Below are 18,999 nucleotides of genomic sequence, written 5' to 3'. Positions count from 1 at the left end.
TCACTATTCATCGTCGGAGCTGCTGAGCTCGATCATCTGCTCGGGTTTCTTGCCAAACATGAGCTTGCGTCGCTTGATATCTTCTTTGCTTCTTCCGAGCGATTTCTGTGTTTTAGCCGTGCTGAGCAGCTCTGCAACCAGCTCTGACTTGTGCTGCGACTTCTCGTGGTCCTTTTTCTTCTCAAATAGCCGTTTTGTCGGGTTGAACCCGATCTTGGTCATGGTTTTCGGGTCGAAAGCTACTTTCACTGCCTTTTGCGTGGTGGGGGACTGGACACCTGTGTCTTTCAGCGAGTCGCCGCCCGAGATGCCAGCGAGCTTTTCTCGGAGCCGTCTTTCGTTCTTTGCGCGCTTGACCTTGGTCTTTGCAGCGCTTATATCGGCAATTAGCCGCGGGTTCGAGTAAGAGTCGTCGAAAAAGGCCTTGGAAGCGTCCGGATTCGAAAAGTACAACCGGCCCAGGTTCTCCTTCGGGGCGTGTGCGTCGTCCACCAGCTGTCCGTCCAGCACCTCCTGGCCATTCTTCTGTTTTGTCGACAAGTACATGGCCTGTTTGACGCCGTTCTCTGACGGAGTGAACATCTTGGAGCTTCCCGTCAGCTCGAGCCGTTTGGAAGCCGTTCTGTTGAAACTCAGCTCGGTGTGGTAGTCGCAGTATTGCGTTTTGCTTGTGTCGATGGGCGAGTTGCACTGCGAGCCGTCTTTCTTGAGCGCCTTGCACAGTCCAAAGTCCTTGGAATGGCCGATCTCCAGGATCGTGTCGTAATCTTCTTTGAGCGACAAGGCAAACCCCGACCGTTCTTTAAACACCCAGATCTGCGGATTCAGCACCGCTATCACGTCGCCGAGCCGCAACTTGTAGTATTTCTTGAAAGCCTTGGCAAATAGAGTGAGTGTGATGTTCTGCTTGAAATTCGACAGCTGGACAGACATGTACTTAGATTTGTCGTTGGAGGTCTGTTTGGCCTCTGATTTCGAAACAACTACGCCGACAACCGCGTAGTTGGCGTAATTGGGCGACTCAAAATTGGGCGGGTGGATCTTGGCGAGAGTGTGGTGCACCCTTAATGGCTGGATGTCTTTAAACAGAGCAGTAAGCGACTCGGACGAGTAGTACCGTTTGGAAAGTTTGTTTTTCGAGAACTCGTCAACCTCGTCAACGTCCTTGCTGATGCGCTGAACTAGCAGCTCGTGGTCGAACGACGATACGCGCAACTGCTGGATCTGTTCCTGGAGCTGGCGTCGTTTGGACGATTCCGTGGACAGTTTTTGGTTGAAGTTCTCGAGCCGCTGCGCGAAAGACGATGTGTCCACGGGTGTGGCTTTGATTTTCTGTCTGATTCTGGTCTCGAGCGCGCGCTGTTTGCGGAAATATGGAGTCTGGTCTCGTTCGCGTGGATCTTCCTCGTCAGACTCCAGTAACGCCTGCGACTTCTTCTGCTCCTTCAGCTCACGGATCTGGTGCAGCTGGTCAAGGATGTTATCCTCCAGATCGGAAAGGTCTACCATTTGGTCAGTAATCAACGCGTGTGTGAACGTACCGTCTTGATCCATAAAACTGTTGAAGATGAACACCTCCCACCGAGACAAGCCATTTTATTTTAAATATTATTATTTCCAATTTTCTCCAATGGACTCTTCCAACGAGATAGAACCGGCCGGAAAACCGGCCCAAGCGGACGTGGATATTGTCTGTTCGTTTTTCCAGTTGGACCAGCAGTTTTTCTCGCAGCCCGAAGTGGTCGAGAAGCTGTTGGCGAAAGTGAACGAGTTCCAAGAGCTGGGGGCCTCGAAACAGGTGTTGGAGCTCGACTATGAGCAGTTTAGACACTCTGTTTCGAAGAAAATTGAAAAACTCACCCAGGACACTGACACAAAGACTAAGGAGGCCGAGGAGCTTCGAAAACAGCTGGAAGTTGTCCAACAGGAACAGTCCCAGACGGACGAAGCCGACAAGGAGAAGGACCAGAAGTTGGCCGAGCTCGAGTCACGCGTCGCCCAGGAGACAGAAAACAAGGCCACCGCATACCAATTGCTCGACAAAAAACAGCAGGAGGTGGTGGAATTGGGCCAGGAGATTGGCCGGCTGTCTCAGGTCAACAAGACTCTGCGCGACCAGGTGTTTGAGGCGGAAAGTGCTAAAGAAACTGCATTATCGGACTCCCTTAAGGCCAAATTTGAGACTACGAGGTTGGAGCAGGAACTTCAATTGACCAAACAGACGTCGTCGTGGTTCGAGGCCGAACTGAAGCGCAAGGCTGACGAGTTGGCTCGTCTGCGTGAGGAGAGTCGGATCGAGAAAACGGCTTTGCAGAGTGGCCTGGAGAACCTGAAACAGGAACACTCTGTGGCGAAAAGTTCTGTGCAGAGTCTTAGCGACTCTCTGAAGGAGATCAGCGTGAAACACAACCGCACATTGGTCGAGGTGAAGAAGCTTACCGACAAGCTTGCGTCGCAGCAGCAGGAATTTGCAGAGGAAATGGCTAGTAAAGACCGGCTCAACAAGCTGTTGGAAAAATCGGCCGCCGACCGCAAACAAAGAATCGAAGAGCTCGAGACGTTGTATTCTGAGCTGTGTGAAAAAGTTGCCAGTGAAGAAGCCGACTACAAACACCAGTTCGAGACTTTGCAAGGACAATTGACTGCTAAGGACCTGGAATTAAGAGAAATGGAAACCACGGTCGCCAACTACACGGATCTGGACACCACCAATGTTCTTGGAGATCTGGGTAGAGGAAATAACATTACTTTAACTCCATCGTCACAAAAAGTTATAAAGAGCATGGGAGACAACTATTCGGTGACTGAACTGATTTCAGAGACTAACCGTTTGCGGAAAGAAGTTTCCAAAGAGAAACGTCTTCGTACTCGAGTTGAGACGGAGTTGAGCACCATTTTCAAAGAATTGGAGGCCAGATTGCCGCTGCTCCAATCGTACAAGGACAAGTGTGAGGACTTTGAAGCCAGACAAACGCAATTGAGCGCCATTGTGGACTCCATGAAGAAAGAGAACAGTGTTCTTGTTGGCCAAAATGATGCTTTGCGCAAGAAACAGGACGAGACTCTACTACAAGTCCGTGAGCTGTCCCAATACAACACCGACCTGAAACGACAGGTTGGTGTTCTTCTTGCACAGGTGACTCTACGTGGAATGGGAGACGATCCATTGACCAAGGCCGAGAAGGCGCAGCTCGGGGACCTGGTGGAACATCCAGAACAAACAGATACAGCGAAACTAATTTCTGAGAGACTTTCAACGTTCAAGGACATCCCAGAGTTGCTGGAAAAGAACAAGCAATTGTTGGCTGTTTCCAGAAAACTTGGCAACGAGCTTGAAAATGGAGAAAACGACACTCACGACGAGGAAAACGAGGCGTTGGAGAAGGCTTCGCAGGCCATTCTAAAACTCCAAGAACAGCTGCAACAAACAGAAACTCGTTTGGAGGCGGTGACTAATAGCAGAGATATGCTCCAGAAACTGGTTGAAGGTCGCGAAACGGAGCATAATACATCTTCTGTGGATGTGACGCGGTTGCAAACTCTGGCTGAAGAACAACAGAAACAGATGGAGTCTCTTAAACAGGAGTTTGGAGTGACGATCGAGAACTTGAACATCCAAGTTCGCGATCTAACTGCAGAAAAACTCCAGTTGTCGCTCGATTGGTCGCGCTCGAAGTCATCGTACGAACTGCTCGAGGAGCAGAACAAGTCTGCTGCTTACTTGCACGAGATTACCAAGGCCGAAGTCAAGGAGCTCAAGAGAAACTCGGCTTCGTTGCAAGAAAACCTCACCAAGTTGGAAGCACGGATCCAAGAGCTCACAGAGGAGCTATTGAGTTCCCGTAGCTCTCAGAGCGGTCTTGAAGCCCGCGTTAAGGCACTTACTGCCGAGAAGTCTCTCTGGCAAAACATGGAGTCCAGACTTCGTACCGACATAAGTGGACTGGTTGACGAGAAATCAAGACTGTCCACCACGATTGCCAAGATGCAGGCGCTTGAAAACGAGCGTGTCACGAACTACGAAGCTGCTACCAAACGTCTTAGCCATAATTTGGAAACCGCTGAGGCAGAGCTGCAAAAGACGAGAGCCAAGCTTGAAAGTGCTAACGATGAAATCAAGAGAATTCTCCATTCCAAGAATTCGGACTCTCAACTGTACCAACGGAGAATCGATGACCTTTCGTCGGAGATTTCTGTTTTGAGAGAAAGTCTCGCATCCAAGAATAGCAACGTTGAACAACTCAGTGAACAGCTTTCTGCTGTTAATAAGAAATACCTCGAGATCTCGAACCGCAAGAATTCTGCCATTGCTGCAATTTCTTCGACTGGCGACTCTGCAGATGACGTGGTGACGTTGAAACAGGAGCTCAGCCAGACTTTGGAAGATCTGGAGCTTGCCAACTCGAACGCTGAACAGTACAAAGAGATTGCCAATGCTGCTGAGAGAGAACTTTCTTCGTTGAACGAGACGTACGAGAAGTTCCGCAAGTCGATTGAGGAGAGCCAAGGAGCTCGTTCGAGCGAGCTGGAGACTCTTCAAACACAGCTGGATGATGCAAACAAAGAGCGGGAGTCGTTGAAACAACGTCTTGGTGAAGTCGACTCGAAAAATAGAGATTTGGAAGCCAAGGTTGGAGAACTGAATGCTACCATTTCCTCTTTCGAAGGAGTCAAGACCGACTACGAACAACAATTTTCCAAACTGCGCGAAGAGATCGGCAGTTTGCAGGCTGTTCTAAATGAGAAACAGCAGGAGTTCCAAGGAAAGACCGGAGAGTTTGAAAAGCTTGTTTCCGAACGTTCGGACGCATTGTCTTCTGTTGAAGATCTGAAGTCACGTATCCAATCGTTGGAAGGCCAGCTCGAAAGCGCACGCGCTGAGGTGTCTGCTGCTGAAGAGCGGTTGCAGCAGGAGAAGTCTGAGATTTTGCAAGAGCTGCATTCCAAGGAGTCTCGTGTTGCTGAGCTTGACGTTCAAAACAGGACTCTGATCAACCAATTGGAGAGTCGCGTGAATGTTGGCGAAGTTGGCGAGGATGGAGATATGACCAGTCTGGTCACCTATCTTCATAGAGAGAAGGATTCTCTTGCACAGCAGCTGGAGTACTCTCGTTTGGAGGAAAACCGTTTGCGCCAGGCTGTTTCTCTTGCAGAGTCTGAGACGTCTGAGGCCAAGGCGGAGATTCTGCGGTTGCAGGAGGAGAATGCCACCAGTGCCAAGTACACCGAGGTTCTGGAGCAGATGAAGGCCACTGGCCACGAGTTGGAGCTGTTCAAGCAGAACAACAAGCAGTTGAGAGACGAAAACTCTGGATTGAAGACCAAGTTGGAAGAGCTGGAGCAGCGTGTTGTCAGCGCGGAGCAAGGACGTAATCCTTTGGAGCAACAGATTGCACAGCTCAAGAGCGAGGTGGAGATCCGCGAGTCGCAACACCAGCTTGTTCTTTCACAGATGGAGTACTGGAAGAAACGGGCCGAAGACAAGCCTGAACAGACAGACTCTGGGGAGGTGGAGCAGATCCAGAAGCAGCTGGAGCAATCGCAGCAGAGTGAGAAGCAGTTACAGGAGCGATACGACAAGCTCCGTGCGGAGGCTCAGGACAAACTGAACAAGAGTCGTGTTGCCAGACAGCAACTCAACAGCGAGAAGGATGCTCTTGCGAGTAAGTTGAAGGAACTTGAGGAGGAGCTGAAGAAAGCGCAGGAGGCTGAAAAGCCGGCCGAGTCGAGCGAGGAATTGGAGGAGAAGGTGAAGCAGGCTGTGAGCGCCAGTTCGAAGCTAAAGGTTGACTATGACATCAAGCTCAACAAGCTGAACGCGGAGATCAGTCGTTTGAAGGGCGAGATTGCGTCGTCTGCGCCTGCTCCTGCTGTTGACGAAGAGGCAATCCGAAAGAAGATCAAGGAGGAGTGTGAAGCAGAACTGGAGGCTCATAAGAAACGAATCCGTGCTCCTGTGCAGGCCAAGATCAACGAGGTGATTGAACAGAGATGGAAGGCCAGAAAGGAGGAACTCGAGAAGGAGTTTGCTTCGAAGCAGGGCAAGGAAGGGTCCGAGGACCTGTTAAAGCGGTTTGAGCAGGAGAAGGACCAGCTAAAGAAGGACACGACTGCTGCTATACGCAAGGAGACCGAGTTCAAGGAGAACATCCTCAAGAAGCAGCTTGCTTCCCTACGTGAGAAGGTGAAGAATCTGGAGGCAGCCAAACGGCCGGCCGAAGACACTCCCGAGGCAGAAAAGCGGGTCAAGACAGGTTAGAAAGATAAATGTACTAATTAACTGACAGGTAGTGTAGACCGTCAAAGATTCGAGGCCGGAACACCACTTTGGAGCCGGCGATCTGGACAATGGTACCGTCGACGCAGATGCGACGCAGAGCCGGGTCGGACTCGTGGACTTCCAGCTCGATCTCGCTGCCCTTCAAGTAGCCGACTCGCGGGTCTTTCACGTGCTCTCCTTGCTGGTACGCCTTGGTCATAATCTCCACGACAGACTCTGGTGTTGTATGGTGGAAGTAGACCAAATGTAGCGAGTGTTCTGCTGGGTCCGATTGTGGCGAGATTTCAAACGTTTTCTCGAACAGGGGCACGGCAGCCACGACAAAGTAGCCGAGGCTTGCGTGTGCTTCGATCTGCTTGCCGTCGACAACGAAAGTGCCGTGGAAAACGGGATTTTTCTCCAAAACCTGCTGCGCAGCTATTTTGAACCGCTCGTTTCCCAGTTTGCGCAGCTCCGGCGAGTCGGAGTCGGCAACCAGACACGCGTGGAGTCCCCAGGAGCCCACGACAAAGAAGTTAAGGGTGGTGGCTGCGAAGGAAGGCCCGTCCGGCAGGACAACTTGCGAGCCGGGCTCAAACACCGCCTGGTACGTGCGCAGAGGATGTATTTTGCCCGACGTAAGCGCGGAAACAGCAGAAACGACGTTCGACAGACCAATTGAGTGTGCAAACGCGTTGCCTGTACCGAGCGGGACGTTGAGAATGGTCACATCGACCGAATCAGCCACGGAGTTGATGAGCTCCGAGATGGTGGTGTCTCCAGACAGAACAATGAGCAGAGTCTTCTCAGATCCGAGCGAGTGGCCGTACTGTTCAACAGACTTAGCAGAAGTGGTGGCGATGTACCGGTGCGACAGGTCCCAGGAGGAAAACAGGGGCTGGAGCAGCTGTTTGTATAGGTCTTTCGACGGAACACGGGTGCCAGACTTGACGGAGTCCAGAACGACGATCTGGGTGTTTAGAAGATGGCTTGGCGGTGGAGCGGTGTTTGTGGATTCCTGTGGGGTCCAGAGATACTCGGTCTCTGTCTCAGACACCAGGACAGGACCAGTTCCGGTAGTGATTAGTAACGACATTGGCTAGAGTAATTGCACCGCCACAGTGGTTGATTTTTTGCAACGGTTGGCCCAGCTGCATCTGGACGGGGTGTGGCGGGTATACCAAAAGCAGGGGGTGTCTCTCTCTCTCTACCAAAGAGTAGCACCGAACATCAGCACCGACTGGATTTCCACCAATACCGATAAACTGCTTCCAATCTGGCCTCCGCGCATTCACCTGCCCGCCAACTCTCGCGTGTCAAGACCCGCATCTGGCCAATCACCAAACCTGAATTTTTCTTACCTAATCCGAGGCAGTAGTGCGTTCTGCAAACAAAAAGTTGGTCACAAAGAGAAAAAAATACCCGTTTATTTTCTTATTCACCATGGAGTCCCTAGCCCGCCAATCTAAGGCCGTTTGCCCCTTCATGAAACAGAAGTCTGCCTCTGCTCTCAGACAGATGGCCCAGAACTCGTCGCTTGCCCTCAAGGCGCACGGTTGTCCTGTTATGGGACCTGCTCTCGAATCAAAGCGTTCGTACAGTACTCCTTCTAAGCCGCTTCACGCTCAGGCCAGCGACGCCCTGCCAGGTACCGCTGCTTCTGCCGAGCCGGCCAACCCGCTTTTCATCCACAAGTCTTCGAACGAGTCGGGCTTTGACTACGAGTCGGCTTTTGAAGAGCAGGTGAACGAAAAGAGAAAGGACAAGTCGTACCGGTTCTTCAACAACATCAACAGACTCGCCAAGGAGTTCCCTAAGGCCCATTTGGCCAAGGAGGACGACAAGGTGATGGTCTGGTGTTCCAACGATTATTTGGGAATGGGTAAGAACCAGGAGATCTTGGAAACCATGAACACCACCATGTTGAAATATGGTACCGGTGCCGGCGGAACCCGGAACATTGCTGGTCATAACAGACATGCAATTGCTCTGGAGGCCGAGCTGGCTGCTCTGCACAAAAAGGAGGGTGCCTTGGTGTTCTCGTCGTGTTTTGTTGCCAACGATGCGATTCTTTCTCTGTTGGGCCAGAAATTCAAAGATCTGGTCATTTTCTCGGACGCTTTGAACCATGCGTCGATGATTGTGGGAATCCGCAACTCCAGAGCAAGAAAGCACATCTTCAAACACAACAATTTGGAGGAGTTGGAGGCCATGTTGGCTCAGTACCCTAAATCCACTCCAAAACTGATTGCGTTTGAGAGTGTCTACTCCATGTGTGGTTCTGTTGCTCCTATTGAGAAGATCTGTGATCTGGCCGACAAGTACGGTGCTCTCACTTTCTTGGACGAGGTCCATGCCGTCGGTATGTACGGTCCTCATGGAGCTGGTGTTGCCGAACATTTGGACTTTGAGGCCCACTTGAAAGCCGGTATTGCTTCTCCTGACCACACCACCGTGATGGACCGTATTGATATCATCACCGGTACTCTGGGTAAGTCTTTTGGAACTGTTGGTGGCTATGTTGCAGCCTCCGGTAAGATGGTGGACTGGATCCGGTCGTTTGCTCCAGGATTCATCTTCACCACGACTCTGCCTCCTGCTCTGATGGCCGGAACCACCGCCTCCATCAGAATCGTGAGAAAGAACATTGAGGACAGAATTGGCCAGCAGAAGAATGTCAGATACGTGAAGCAGCAGTTTGAGAATCTGGGCATTCCTGTTATTCCTAATCCGTCCCATATTGTTCCGTTGCTTGTTGGTAACGCTGCCGAGGCCAAACAGGCTTCGGACATTCTGTTGGACCAGCACAAGATCTACGTGCAGGCCATCAACTTCCCTACTGTTGCTAGAGGCGAGGAGCGGTTGAGAATCACTCCGTCTCCTCACCACTCAAAGGACATCTCCGACGTTTTGATCGAGGCTGTTGACAACGTCTGGAGCAAGATCGGTTTGAAGAGAGTTCCCGAATGGGAGCGTTCTGGCGGTCTGTGTGGTGTTGGCTCTCCTGTTCCACGGGAGGACAACTTGTGGACCGACAAGCAGTTGCAACTGACCAACACGGACTTGAACACCAATGTGATCGACCCTGTGATTGAGCAGTTGCACACCTCTTCCGGTGTGGCCTACTAATTGGTCCATAATTGACCGATTCTACGTTCTTTGTCTGTTGTGAATAAGTTACTAGTAACATAAATACTTAATCTTGTTCGTAGTCAGGCAAGTCCTCGTACTTGACACTGAACTGGGCAGGCGGATATGGCGGGTTGTGGGACGCCTCCATTTCGTCCCAGGTCTTTCTGAGGTACTTCTCCATGTAGACGCACTCCTTGATGAAAGCTGGCTGGTCGAACTGGACGCCGGCGTCGAACTCGGCCAGCAGCTTCTCTTTGTAGTACTTAAGGTGGCTCTCGAGGTTGGAGAGTCTGAACTCGCACCAGTCGCGGTAGAACTCGTTGTACTTGGCACGAGGCAAGATCGATGGCTTGGTGGTGGTGAGCAGATTGTTGTCGAGCTTTTCTGGGCCGGCAAGACAGTAGCCACCCACAGCGGTGATTCTGTTGGAGTTGGTGACCGGTTTCGTGGCCACGTGACGCAGAACCATGCCCTGGATCAGCGTAGCGTAGCCGATCTTTGGGTCCGGGACACGGAACACCTTGTTGTCGCCGGTGATGATTCCGGTCTCGCCGCCGATCGCGTTGTCGCCAATGTCCAGCATGATCACCAGAGCAAACGCAGACGAGTCGTAGTGCAGTCCCAAAGTGGACGGAATCTTGTCGCCGGACTTTTTGTTTTGCTCCTCGTACTCGCGCAGCTGCTCCTCTCTAGAGGTCTCCATTGCGGCCACATCCTCGGGCTTTTGGCTTGCCAGCGACACGTTGAAGTGGCCGTACTCGGCGTTGTACACCTGCTTGACCTTGACGTGGGTGAATCCCTCGATAATCTTGAGCAACTCAGGACTGGTGAACAGAGCGTTGCTGAAAGGGGCCTTTTTAGTGCAGTGACCGCCGATGTGGAAGTCCAAACGAGTGGCATTGGTGGCCAAGTTTGGCAAACGAGCGTACTCCTCAATCACTTCGGGCAACATGGCCTCCCAAAGCAACATGTCCACGGCCTCCTGCGAAATCAACGGGAACGGGAAAGCGGCGCCAAACTCGCAAACTTTCGGAACACGTGTCCGGTTGATGTTCAGCTCCTCCAAAGTGCACTGCTTGGTCGTCTTGTAGTATTCGTCTTTGAAAATAAAGTGTTTTTTTGGGTCAAACTCCAGGTTTGGGTTGAACGTTGGCTTTGCCTGAAGCTTCTTACGTAAGCTGGCGATTTCAAGGTCAATGGTTTCCTTTGGGATGTCGTAGTCGTGACTACCAGAAAGATAGTTCACCACATGGCCAAGACTCTTCTGTGGAGTAGGGTACGGACTTGCAACGTCAACGGTCATTTTCAAATTGAATTACCGGTGTGTACATTTAGCTCACTATTTATAGGCCGGAACTCGATAAGTGATAAGTTTCGCATATTCCCAATTCGGGAATCCTGTTTCGTGATAACACCACCTGGCGGGAAAAGTTGCCAACATTTTTTTCACCCGCTAATCAGTGCATCGGCCATTGGCAGTCTTATCTAGTTGCTCAAAGAGCCATGCACTGGTCACCGTAAACAGCCCAATGGCTTTGCTGCGAATCGCCATGTTCCGATCGTCAGTAACAAGCACATTGTAGCGGAAAACACTTGCCTCCAGTCGGTCCAAGGTATGGGTGCCCGAGTTGACCGCCGCGTCCAGCCCCAGTAGCACGCTCTTGCTCATGTCGTCGTTCAACTTGACCGCCTTCATGATGATCTCGTCGGTGTTGTTGCGCCAGTTCTGGTTCTGCTCAAACTCCAGCGTCTCGTTCAAAGACGACGCCTTGGTACCGTCAGCCCTGATTGGAACAACTTGCTTATCGGTGTACAGCTGACGCACAATAATCACAGCCCGGGTAGCAGAATCCGCCACGGAGCTATCTGCGGATCTCCGCAGCGACCGAAGCTCCTGGAACACAGTTAGCGGGATCGACAGCAAAAACAACTCCGACCGCACACACTTGTAGATCTTGCCGCAATGCTTTAGCCACGCGTTGGTGTCCAGCGAAATGTTGGTGATGGCAGTGTCCATCTTCTCGCCCAGGTTCCCCACAATACTCACTCTCGTAGGAGCGTACGGAGCAACAGGCTTGTCGGAACTGTCGTCGGCTGAAGAGTCCTCGTACTCCTCATCCTCCAAGTCGTCAATCCCAATGAAGTTGCTGTAGTCGGATGCCGACCCAGAAACAGAACCCAAGCCCTGTTTGTTCACGTATTCGGTCATGAACCCGTGCGAGTTGTACTCCCAGCTTGGAAGCTCGTCCGTCGTGATGGCCTTCCATGGATCCTCCTGGGTATCCACAGAAATCTTTGGGTTGAGTGGCTCGATCAGACTCAGCAACCGAGCGTCCTGCGAAAAGTACCCGGCACTGGCGTTGCTTTGCTCCTGGTGAACCACGTTCTGGTCCAGCTTGTACTTGAAAACTGAGCCCGCCTTGACCAACCCGAATTCAGGGAAGTTGTCGGCAATGTAAGAGCCCAAGTGGTATATGCGCAAGTATCTGATAGTGTCCTGTTTCGGGTCGTATCTGAGCCCTGCCGTTGGAATGTCGAAAATGTAGCCTGTGACACCGGTGTCGAAAATAGACTGGTAGTCCGTTTTCATGGAGATCTGGTCAAACCAGATAGATCCCCAGCACTTCCAAACCTCCCAGAGCTTTTCGTTTCCGGAATAGTAATCTAGAATGTCTCCTTGGTGGGACTGTGCCTCAATAACAGCTCGTGTCTCGTTGGATGACCGCACAATGAAAAGAATGTCGTTCAAGTACGGAACAAGCTTCATCCACGGAATGTAACGCGATAGAATGTAGCTGAACAGTGGTTTGGACGCTGGGTATTTCTGTGTGGCCTTTCCAACGGCAGCGATAAAATAAAGCCACACAATAACATGTTGAGTCGACGACGGCAACGGTCCTGAAAGATACTGTTTCAACATGTTCATGCTGAGTTCGATCACACCTTTGTTGACAAAGTCCAGAAGAGTGAACCAGGAGTTTTCATCCTGTTCTGCGGCCGTCGAATTGTAAATGGCCTCTGAGTCTGCTGGACGGATCATCTCCTCTCCTGTCTCTGTTTTGGACTTTCTGCGTTTGTCCTTCTTGTCCTTGCGTTGTTTAAGAGCCTCGGGAAGCTCAAAGAGCTTAGCAAACGGGTTTCTGCAGTCTCCAAACCCGATCAAGTGATTAATGTTGCAAAGTGCAAAATTGGCTCCTTTCTGGAACCAGAAGTTGAGCTTGTCGCTGGAAAGAGCCGAGCTCATGTCGCCTCTTAACTGGAAATAGTCGATGCTGGAGCTGTCAAGCCCAAAATGCGAAGAGTAGTGTGACACCAGGTTGGCCATCTCGATGTTTGTGTTGTAATTTGGCATGAGCAAGATTTTGTGGATCTTGACGAAATCTATCATGGCCATCTCGACAGAGCTAAGAATGTTCCGTTGCGCACACACGTTGTCCACGATGAGTCGCAGGTATTGCAATGTAGGCGCAAACGGGTCTCTGCAGGTGACACTCTTGCCGATATCCACGAGAGCCTCCAAGTTGTCGCTTTCGACGGTGCACATGTGGTAGTAGATTTTTCCATGGCCGAATTGAGTGCGCATGGCCAGTTGGTACCAGTAAACAGAGGAGATCTTCCAGTCCATGTAGCGAGCTGGGTAGAGGGCAATGGCCATTCTGGACAGATCGCCCAGTTTCTCGGCCCACCAGCCTTCGACACCAAGCTGGGCGTCTGTTAGGCAGCTGATGATGTTGAATGCATATGCTATGAAACAGCCACAGACCTCATGGTCGACGAAAATGGCCGCAACGTTTTTCAGCACCTCTAGGAACGAAACCACGCCGTAGACCCACATACGACGAAGAATGCGGTAATTAGTCACCAATGGACGACCGGCCCGCGCTGAAGTTGGAGACAACGCGTACAGTAGGAAGTCGTAGTAGTGATCCAACAGCTGGACAATGTTCTTGTACACGTGCCACAGTTGGGGCGTGATCTCGACACTGGCGTCGTTTTCAATGAGTCTTTCGTTCACCTCTGCACATCCCTGCTGGGTCTCAATCTCGAGTTTAAGGATCGATTTGTACGTTTCCTGAAGGTTTGAGGCCAAGATATGTTCCTCCTCGGTGATGACGCGCTGGGGCTGCTGTTGCAAAGTGACTGGCGGCTGCGACAGAACGGTGTCGGTACTCGGTCTGCGATTTCGAGGTATTTTGTCGGGAATCGACTCTGGCGAGTTCGAATGCGGGTCACTTCCACGGGTCACGGGCGCATCGTTTAGCTCGCTCAGGTTCTCGATGCTCACGTCAGGCTCTATCAATTTGCCGATGACCTTGCTCTTTGGGGACCCTGGAACGTCCACCGCGACGATTGTTGGTGTTGGTGTCTGATGCTCTTTGGTTCGCGACTGCGGCTTGCTGGACGGGGTGCTAAAGGCTCCTCTCTTGCTAGACATCTTCTGCAGAACGTAACTCTGCGAGTTGTGCCGCTTTTGCTGGGTGGAAGGCTGGGAGGCAAGAAGAGTGGCAGGCCGTGCACGCTGGGCAGACTGCGGACTATGCTGCTGCAACAGGCTCTTGAACCCGCCTGAGTCGGGGCCGTCTTTCTGCGGAATCATGTTGTCGAACCCGGACACAGCTCAACTGACACAAAACGTAGGCTACTAACAAAGTTGCTGATGTGTGCCCACTAGGTTCTGCTGAAATAAAATAAAATTACTTAATCGGGCAGTGCTCGAATACCAACGCCCTTCCAAATGATTAGCATACTTTTATTCCTATTTAACTAGTCTAATTAGCCAAGACGGACTCGAACAGCGTGCGGGCTTCGGCGCTGATCTCGCTGCTGGCGTCCAAGTCGGTGGTGAACACAGAGATCGTCGCGTCGCAGTCCCCGTTGTTGATGATGGTGAACTCGCCAGGAAGAGTGAGATCTCCCGCAAGGTTGACCTCCACGGCGCCGCTCTTGATCGTGGTTTGTTTCAGGTTCTCTGCAGAAGCGTCGTATTCCACGCGGTACGCCAGACTGTCCGAGCCCGTGAACCGTGTGTGTTTCCAGGTCAAACTGGTGCAGTTGGCGTTGATGTCGGAGCCTGCCGCTGGGAAGTTGACGTTCAGGCCGTACGCTGGTGGCAGCAGCTTGTCGGCGTCTCCTTGGGCCTCGAACAGAGTGTTGACCAGCTCCACGGCGTATTTCGAGTAGATGTTTGGAGCATGGTCCGGGTCGGTATCTAGGTTGTCCTTGAAGAAGGAGTTGTTTCCATTGGCTCCAGAAAAGGCAATGGCCGGATAGCCTCTTTCCACGGCGTAGTAGGCGGATCCTTCGGTTCCGGAGATGACAAAGTCTCTTTCTCCGAGGTTGTCACCCTCGTTAGGACCGCCAAGAACAATGTCCACAGTGAAGTTGTTGAAATAGGTTGGGATGACGTAATCAAGACCCATGGAGACACATGCGGCTGGAGACCCGTCAAAGTACCACACGTTCAGGTCGTCTTCCTCGTGGCCCCAGGCTGGGGCGCCCAGTCCCGGGTAGTTGAACACGGCCGGGGCGGTGAGGTTGGCGGTTTCTGGAATGATGAATCTTCCACCGTTACCGGAGTATTGTCTGGCCGGGGCCACCATAACAACGTTGTGGCCGGCGGCTTTGAGGTCTCTGTAGAAAGCTCTGATGTTGGTTGCTGCCCATCCATCGTCGTTGGTGATGAGGATGTTTTTGGCGGAGGCAGCAACGAGAGAGGTTGCGAGAGCGAAAAGAGTAGCAAACTTCATGAGTAGTTACGCTCCCAACAGAACGGGATCTCGGGCCTTTATAACGGTGGTGCACTTTGCAGGTTGTGCCGTCCACCCACCTGAGCACGCTGCACCCACTTAGCTGGAAATTGACAAAACGTGCTGGAGACTGTGGTATCCGGAACGATCTGGGCTGCTGGTTACCGTTTTAGGATAAAAACAGTTTCGTCTCAGGCACGTGTCCCTGGGAGCCGCGCGGAGACTTAAATTTTTTGGTCTTGTGAGACCTCCCATTTCAAGGCGGTATTCTTATTCTGTTGCTCTGCGGGCAGATATGGTTGGACGGTGGTAATCATTCTTGGCGATCTTGGTTCTGTTCTGGTCGAAAACGGGGGCCATTTGGTTCTGCACGTGCGAAATTCCGCCAATTGGCCCCCATTTGGCCCGGCCCACCGTCGTCCTCGAGTTTTCGAGACCTCGGGCCCCCTCGTGCGCTTAACGCAAGTAATTAAGCCAGATTCAAGCACACTGTTGCAAAACTTCCCTTTCCATCCAGTGCGTTAACCCAAAGTAGAATACTCGAATCTCACTCGCTAAAATCCTCAACATTCTATCCTTTTTTCAAAGGTCCGCCGCGTCGCCACACCCTGCCGCTAATACTTTATTCTCGCAGCCCATATGGCCAATTCCTCGTCCCGAAATCCTTTATAACCCACACACTTCCGCATACACTTAGCCAGTATAGTATCCAATGCAATCCAAGGCTCTTTTCGCTCTTGCAACCACTATTGTTGCTGCCTCCGCCAAAAACATTCTGCTCACCAACGACGATGGATGGGCAGCCACCAACATCAGAGCTCTGTACAGAGACCTCAAGGCCGCGGGCCATGATGTGATCATGGTGGCCCCAGCAGAACAGAGATCTGGTTACGGAGGAAAGTTCCAGCTCGACTCCTCCAACACCCTCCAATACGACACTTTGTTCAGCTACCCTCCAGCAGGCTCTCCATCGTGGGGACACGAGGAAGACGACCTGAACGTGTGGTATTACAACGGTACTCCTGCCGCCTGTGTGGCCGTTGGACTGGATTACATCATTCCTACCTACTTCAACAACATCAGCGTGGATCTGGTTGTTGGAGGTCCTAACGAAGGTAACAACCTGGGAGAAAGAGACTTTGTGCTTTCCGGAACTGAGGGTGCTACTTTCTACGCCGTGGAAAGAGGCTACCCAGCCATTGCTTTCTCCGGAGCAAACTCAAACAACTCCTTCTTCAAGGACAACCTAGATACCGATCCTAATCACGCTCCAAACATCTACTCCAAGAAATCTGTCGAGCTTATCCAAGCGCTGTTTGAGAAACAGGGTGACAACCCAAGAGCTCTTCCTCTGGCTACCGGCTTGAACGTCAACTTCCCTGTTGCTGGCTCGGACCTGGAATCCGACTGTCTGGATCCTCCATACTACCAGTCCAGATTCACCGGTTCAGACTATGTTCCGTACGCTATTGCCTACAACGAGTCTACTGGTCTCGTGGACTGGGCCAACGCCGAGACAGGAACCTTGGACGTGGCCGCCGCAGGTGACTCGTCTCTGCCTGCCGAGTTCAACGTCGTCAACGGCTGTGCCTCCTCCATCACTGTGTTCACCTTGGACCCAGACGCTCAAAAATCCGCAGTCGACCAGATCATCGGAAACTTCCAGTCTCTACTGGCTTGAAACTTTATAATCGAATAGAATGAAGAACCGAACTTTTTACTGATTAAGCGCGCGCGAGAGATACTCTCCGAACAACGGGCCGATCCGTTCAACCCCCACGTTCCGCATCCGGTTCAGTCCAACAAACGCTCTGCGGAACCGTTGTAGCTGGGCAATAGACACCTCTCTTGTAGGCATTTCCACCACACACTCGCCTCCCTCCACGCTGAGCCGGATCTCGTGGCCCACGCCGTTAATCTCCTGGAACTGTGAAACCTCCTGCACCACGCTGGCCGTTAGTCTGTCCAGTTGCTGCAAATAATTGATTTCAATAGCTGGCTTCGTCACCGTCGACTGGTTCGGTCTGGGCCCTTTCTTGAGCGCAATATCAGCCCAGATATCTTCAAACGGCAGCTCTGGGTCGTCAAAACCAATGGGGATCAACGGCGAGTCCCATTTGTTCTGTCCGTCTGGCTCCTCGTATCTTAGAACAAGCTCCTTCATCACCTGTTCGTCCCATTTTTCGGCCTCGGGACGGCCAGAGTTCCACTCCAAACAAGTCTGCAAAGGCGTAATCACCTGAATCACGCAATGCGGAGTGCTCAAGGCCTTGCTCTCGCAGTGCAACTGGTATCTGAAGCCCTTGATGTAGGCGAGTGAGTCCAAAATCACCACTGTTGACCGACTAATGTCACGTTTCACGGCCGAAATCTGAGCCGACCGCGCAGCTTTCTCGGTGACAGACTCTCTGTATGCGTTGTGAGAGATCCCCAGACTTTCGTCATTATGTAGAACCACCTTCAAGTTGGACCCCGGCTCGCCTTTTGGCAGCGATCTAATTTTCTCCTCAAACAGCCGTTTTAGTTCGGTCGCCCGCGTGGTCTTCCCGCTCGATGGGTATCCCGCAAAAACGATAAGAGGCATGAGAACGCTCGAGATGGTATTTTTCTTTGATTTTTTCTGATTTTTTCTGATTTTTTCCTCACCTACAATTGTGCATGTCTTCTCCGCTCTTGAAGGCCGTCCAAGAGGTCCAGCACACTTTCCAGCGATTGACAAAACATGTCGCTGTGCCAGTGTCTGGGTTCGAGCCACGGCTGGTTTTCCCCGACTACAGAGTGCCGCTGTCGGACTTCCAGGGCCATCACAGAGCAGCGTTCACCAGGATGAAGAAACTGGCTCCGGAAATTGACCTGGTGATCGAGTTGCGCGACTCGCGCGCACCTCTCACAACCACAAACTACCTGCTCGAGAAAGTTCTCCGAGGAAAACCGAAAATCGTGTTGTACACCAAGACACGGCAATCGATCCTGTCTCGCCAGATCTTTGACAAATGGAACGTCAAAAACGAAACTTGGGGGCTTTTCGATAACAAGCGCGAAGACCATTTGGATAACGTGGTTAAACTCATCAAAGCCAAATGCAACGAGATGGAACCGCTGCCTCCATTGGGGATGAAAATTTTGGTTGCAGGAATGCCCAACGTTGGAAAATCGACATTGGTGAACAGACTGCGACGGAAACTGATCGACACCAAGAACGGGAACCTCAAAGACGTGGCCCGAGTTGAACGACGCGGAGGAACAACCCGTGCTGTTTCGGAACTGATCAAACTAAGCAACGACCCGCTAATATATATCCACGACACGCCCGGAGTGATGCTGCCCAGCATGACCAACTCCAAAAGCATGTTGATTCACAGTCTCTTGCGGACCGTGGATGCGCGCATTGTCGACCCCGTCATCTCCATCGACTACTTCCTGTATCTAGCCAACATCCAGAGCCCCGACGCCTATCTCTACAGAGACTTCTACAATACCCCGACAAACGACGTGAACCGGCTGCTGGAGTCCGTGGCTCGGTCACGAGGCCTTTTCAAAGTGAAAACGGGGAAAAACAAGTACAAAAAGGTGAAAAATATGGTGCCCAACTCGACAGTCGACATGAAAGCTGCTGCCATTCTGTTGCAAGAGCATATCACCAAATCCGAGCACGACAAGGTGTGTTTCGACATGGACATGATGCGCGACCTTAGTCCTGCTCAAATTGAGGAGATCCTCGACGCTGAAAGAGACAGAGTCATGGCCATGGAGCTGGACTTGCCTGGTGACAGAGACTAGTTGCCGGCTGTGTAGTTCAATTGTACATCCTTGCACCATATAGAGAGAGGAAAAAATATCAGCGAATAAGAATTTGCCCTT

At 51.7% G+C, this 18,999-nt stretch overlaps 15 protein-coding genes across 15 annotated transcripts; 6 read left to right on the top strand and 9 right to left on the bottom strand.

Moving 5' to 3' along the window:
* Nucleotides 1-3: 3 nt before the first annotated feature.
* Nucleotides 4-1,554, bottom strand: OGAPHI_005847 (uncharacterized protein; the record flags this gene model as incomplete). The annotated part of the gene is made up of 1 exon (XM_046207072.1): nucleotides 4-1,554. The coding sequence occupies one exon, from the start codon at nucleotides 1,552-1,554 to the stop codon at nucleotides 4-6; it is 1,551 nt and encodes a 516-aa protein (XP_046059684.1).
* On the top strand, nucleotides 1,374-3,923 carry OGAPHI_005846 (uncharacterized protein; the record flags this gene model as incomplete). The annotated part of the gene is made up of 2 exons (XM_046207071.1): nucleotides 1,374-1,500; nucleotides 1,653-3,923. Coding segments are annotated over 2 exons (2,398 nt in total), but the record flags the coding sequence as incomplete, so codon positions are not given.
* Nucleotides 3,924-3,985: 62 nt separating this feature from the next.
* On the top strand, nucleotides 3,986-6,259 carry OGAPHI_005845 (uncharacterized protein; the record flags this gene model as incomplete). The annotated part of the gene is made up of 1 exon (XM_046207070.1): nucleotides 3,986-6,259. One exon carries the CDS (start codon nucleotides 3,986-3,988, stop codon nucleotides 6,257-6,259), a length of 2,274 nt encoding a protein of 757 aa, XP_046059682.1.
* A 13-nt stretch (nucleotides 6,260-6,272) lies between these two features.
* Nucleotides 6,273-7,355, bottom strand: OGAPHI_005844 (uncharacterized protein; the record flags this gene model as incomplete). The annotated part of the gene is made up of 1 exon (XM_046207069.1): nucleotides 6,273-7,355. One exon carries the CDS (start codon nucleotides 7,353-7,355, stop codon nucleotides 6,273-6,275), a length of 1,083 nt encoding a protein of 360 aa, XP_046059681.1.
* On the top strand, nucleotides 6,507-10,482 carry OGAPHI_005841 (uncharacterized protein; the record flags this gene model as incomplete). The annotated part of the gene is made up of 5 exons (XM_046207066.1): nucleotides 6,507-6,515; nucleotides 6,610-7,345; nucleotides 7,638-9,374; nucleotides 9,652-10,001; nucleotides 10,276-10,482. The coding sequence occupies 5 exons, from the start codon at nucleotides 6,507-6,509 to the stop codon at nucleotides 10,480-10,482; spliced, it is 3,039 nt and encodes a 1,012-aa protein (XP_046059678.1).
* On the bottom strand, nucleotides 7,844-8,998 carry OGAPHI_005843 (uncharacterized protein; the record flags this gene model as incomplete). The annotated part of the gene is made up of 1 exon (XM_046207068.1): nucleotides 7,844-8,998. The coding sequence occupies one exon, from the start codon at nucleotides 8,996-8,998 to the stop codon at nucleotides 7,844-7,846; it is 1,155 nt and encodes a 384-aa protein (XP_046059680.1).
* Nucleotides 9,149-9,397, bottom strand: OGAPHI_005842 (uncharacterized protein; the record flags this gene model as incomplete). Its single annotated transcript, XM_046207067.1, has 1 exon — nucleotides 9,149-9,397. The coding sequence occupies one exon, from the start codon at nucleotides 9,395-9,397 to the stop codon at nucleotides 9,149-9,151; it is 249 nt and encodes an 82-aa protein (XP_046059679.1).
* OGAPHI_005840 (uncharacterized protein) lies at nucleotides 9,456-10,694 on the bottom strand (the record flags this gene model as incomplete). Its single annotated transcript, XM_046207065.1, has 1 exon — nucleotides 9,456-10,694. The coding sequence occupies one exon, from the start codon at nucleotides 10,692-10,694 to the stop codon at nucleotides 9,456-9,458; it is 1,239 nt and encodes a 412-aa protein (XP_046059677.1).
* A 150-nt stretch (nucleotides 10,695-10,844) lies between these two features.
* On the bottom strand, nucleotides 10,845-13,988 carry OGAPHI_005839 (uncharacterized protein; the record flags this gene model as incomplete). Its single annotated transcript, XM_046207064.1, has 1 exon — nucleotides 10,845-13,988. The coding sequence occupies one exon, from the start codon at nucleotides 13,986-13,988 to the stop codon at nucleotides 10,845-10,847; it is 3,144 nt and encodes a 1,047-aa protein (XP_046059676.1).
* OGAPHI_005837 (uncharacterized protein) lies at nucleotides 13,485-15,144 on the top strand (the record flags this gene model as incomplete). Its single annotated transcript, XM_046207061.1, has 3 exons — nucleotides 13,485-13,557; nucleotides 14,135-14,596; nucleotides 14,681-15,144. 3 exons carry the CDS (start codon nucleotides 13,485-13,487, stop codon nucleotides 15,142-15,144), a joined length of 999 nt encoding a protein of 332 aa, XP_046059674.1.
* On the bottom strand, nucleotides 14,161-15,138 carry OGAPHI_005838 (uncharacterized protein; the record flags this gene model as incomplete). Its single annotated transcript, XM_046207063.1, has 1 exon — nucleotides 14,161-15,138. The coding sequence occupies one exon, from the start codon at nucleotides 15,136-15,138 to the stop codon at nucleotides 14,161-14,163; it is 978 nt and encodes a 325-aa protein (XP_046059675.1).
* Nucleotides 15,145-15,760: 616 nt separating the features above from the next.
* Nucleotides 15,761-16,737, bottom strand: OGAPHI_005836 (uncharacterized protein; the record flags this gene model as incomplete). The annotated part of the gene is made up of 2 exons (XM_046207060.1): nucleotides 15,761-16,244; nucleotides 16,616-16,737. 2 exons carry the CDS (start codon nucleotides 16,735-16,737, stop codon nucleotides 15,761-15,763), a joined length of 606 nt encoding a protein of 201 aa, XP_046059673.1.
* On the top strand, nucleotides 15,851-16,819 carry OGAPHI_005835 (uncharacterized protein; the record flags this gene model as incomplete). Its single annotated transcript, XM_046207059.1, has 1 exon — nucleotides 15,851-16,819. The coding sequence occupies one exon, from the start codon at nucleotides 15,851-15,853 to the stop codon at nucleotides 16,817-16,819; it is 969 nt and encodes a 322-aa protein (XP_046059672.1).
* A 36-nt stretch (nucleotides 16,820-16,855) lies between these two features.
* Nucleotides 16,856-18,488, bottom strand: OGAPHI_005834 (uncharacterized protein; the record flags this gene model as incomplete). Its single annotated transcript, XM_046207058.1, has 2 exons — nucleotides 16,856-17,810; nucleotides 18,043-18,488. 2 exons carry the CDS (start codon nucleotides 18,486-18,488, stop codon nucleotides 16,856-16,858), a joined length of 1,401 nt encoding a protein of 466 aa, XP_046059671.1.
* Nucleotides 17,797-18,918, top strand: OGAPHI_005833 (uncharacterized protein; the record flags this gene model as incomplete). Its single annotated transcript, XM_046207057.1, has 1 exon — nucleotides 17,797-18,918. The coding sequence occupies one exon, from the start codon at nucleotides 17,797-17,799 to the stop codon at nucleotides 18,916-18,918; it is 1,122 nt and encodes a 373-aa protein (XP_046059670.1).
* Between the last annotated feature and the right edge of the window lie 81 nt (nucleotides 18,919-18,999).

This window comes from Ogataea philodendri (genome assembly GCF_020536065.1).
Source record: "Ogataea philodendri strain CBS6075 chromosome Unknown scaffold3, whole genome shotgun sequence".
In the NCBI taxonomy this organism is placed as follows: domain Eukaryota; kingdom Fungi; phylum Ascomycota; class Pichiomycetes; order Pichiales; family Pichiaceae; genus Ogataea; species Ogataea philodendri.
The sequence above is the reverse complement of the archived record's forward strand: the minus strand, read 5'-3'. Positions and strand labels throughout refer to the sequence as shown.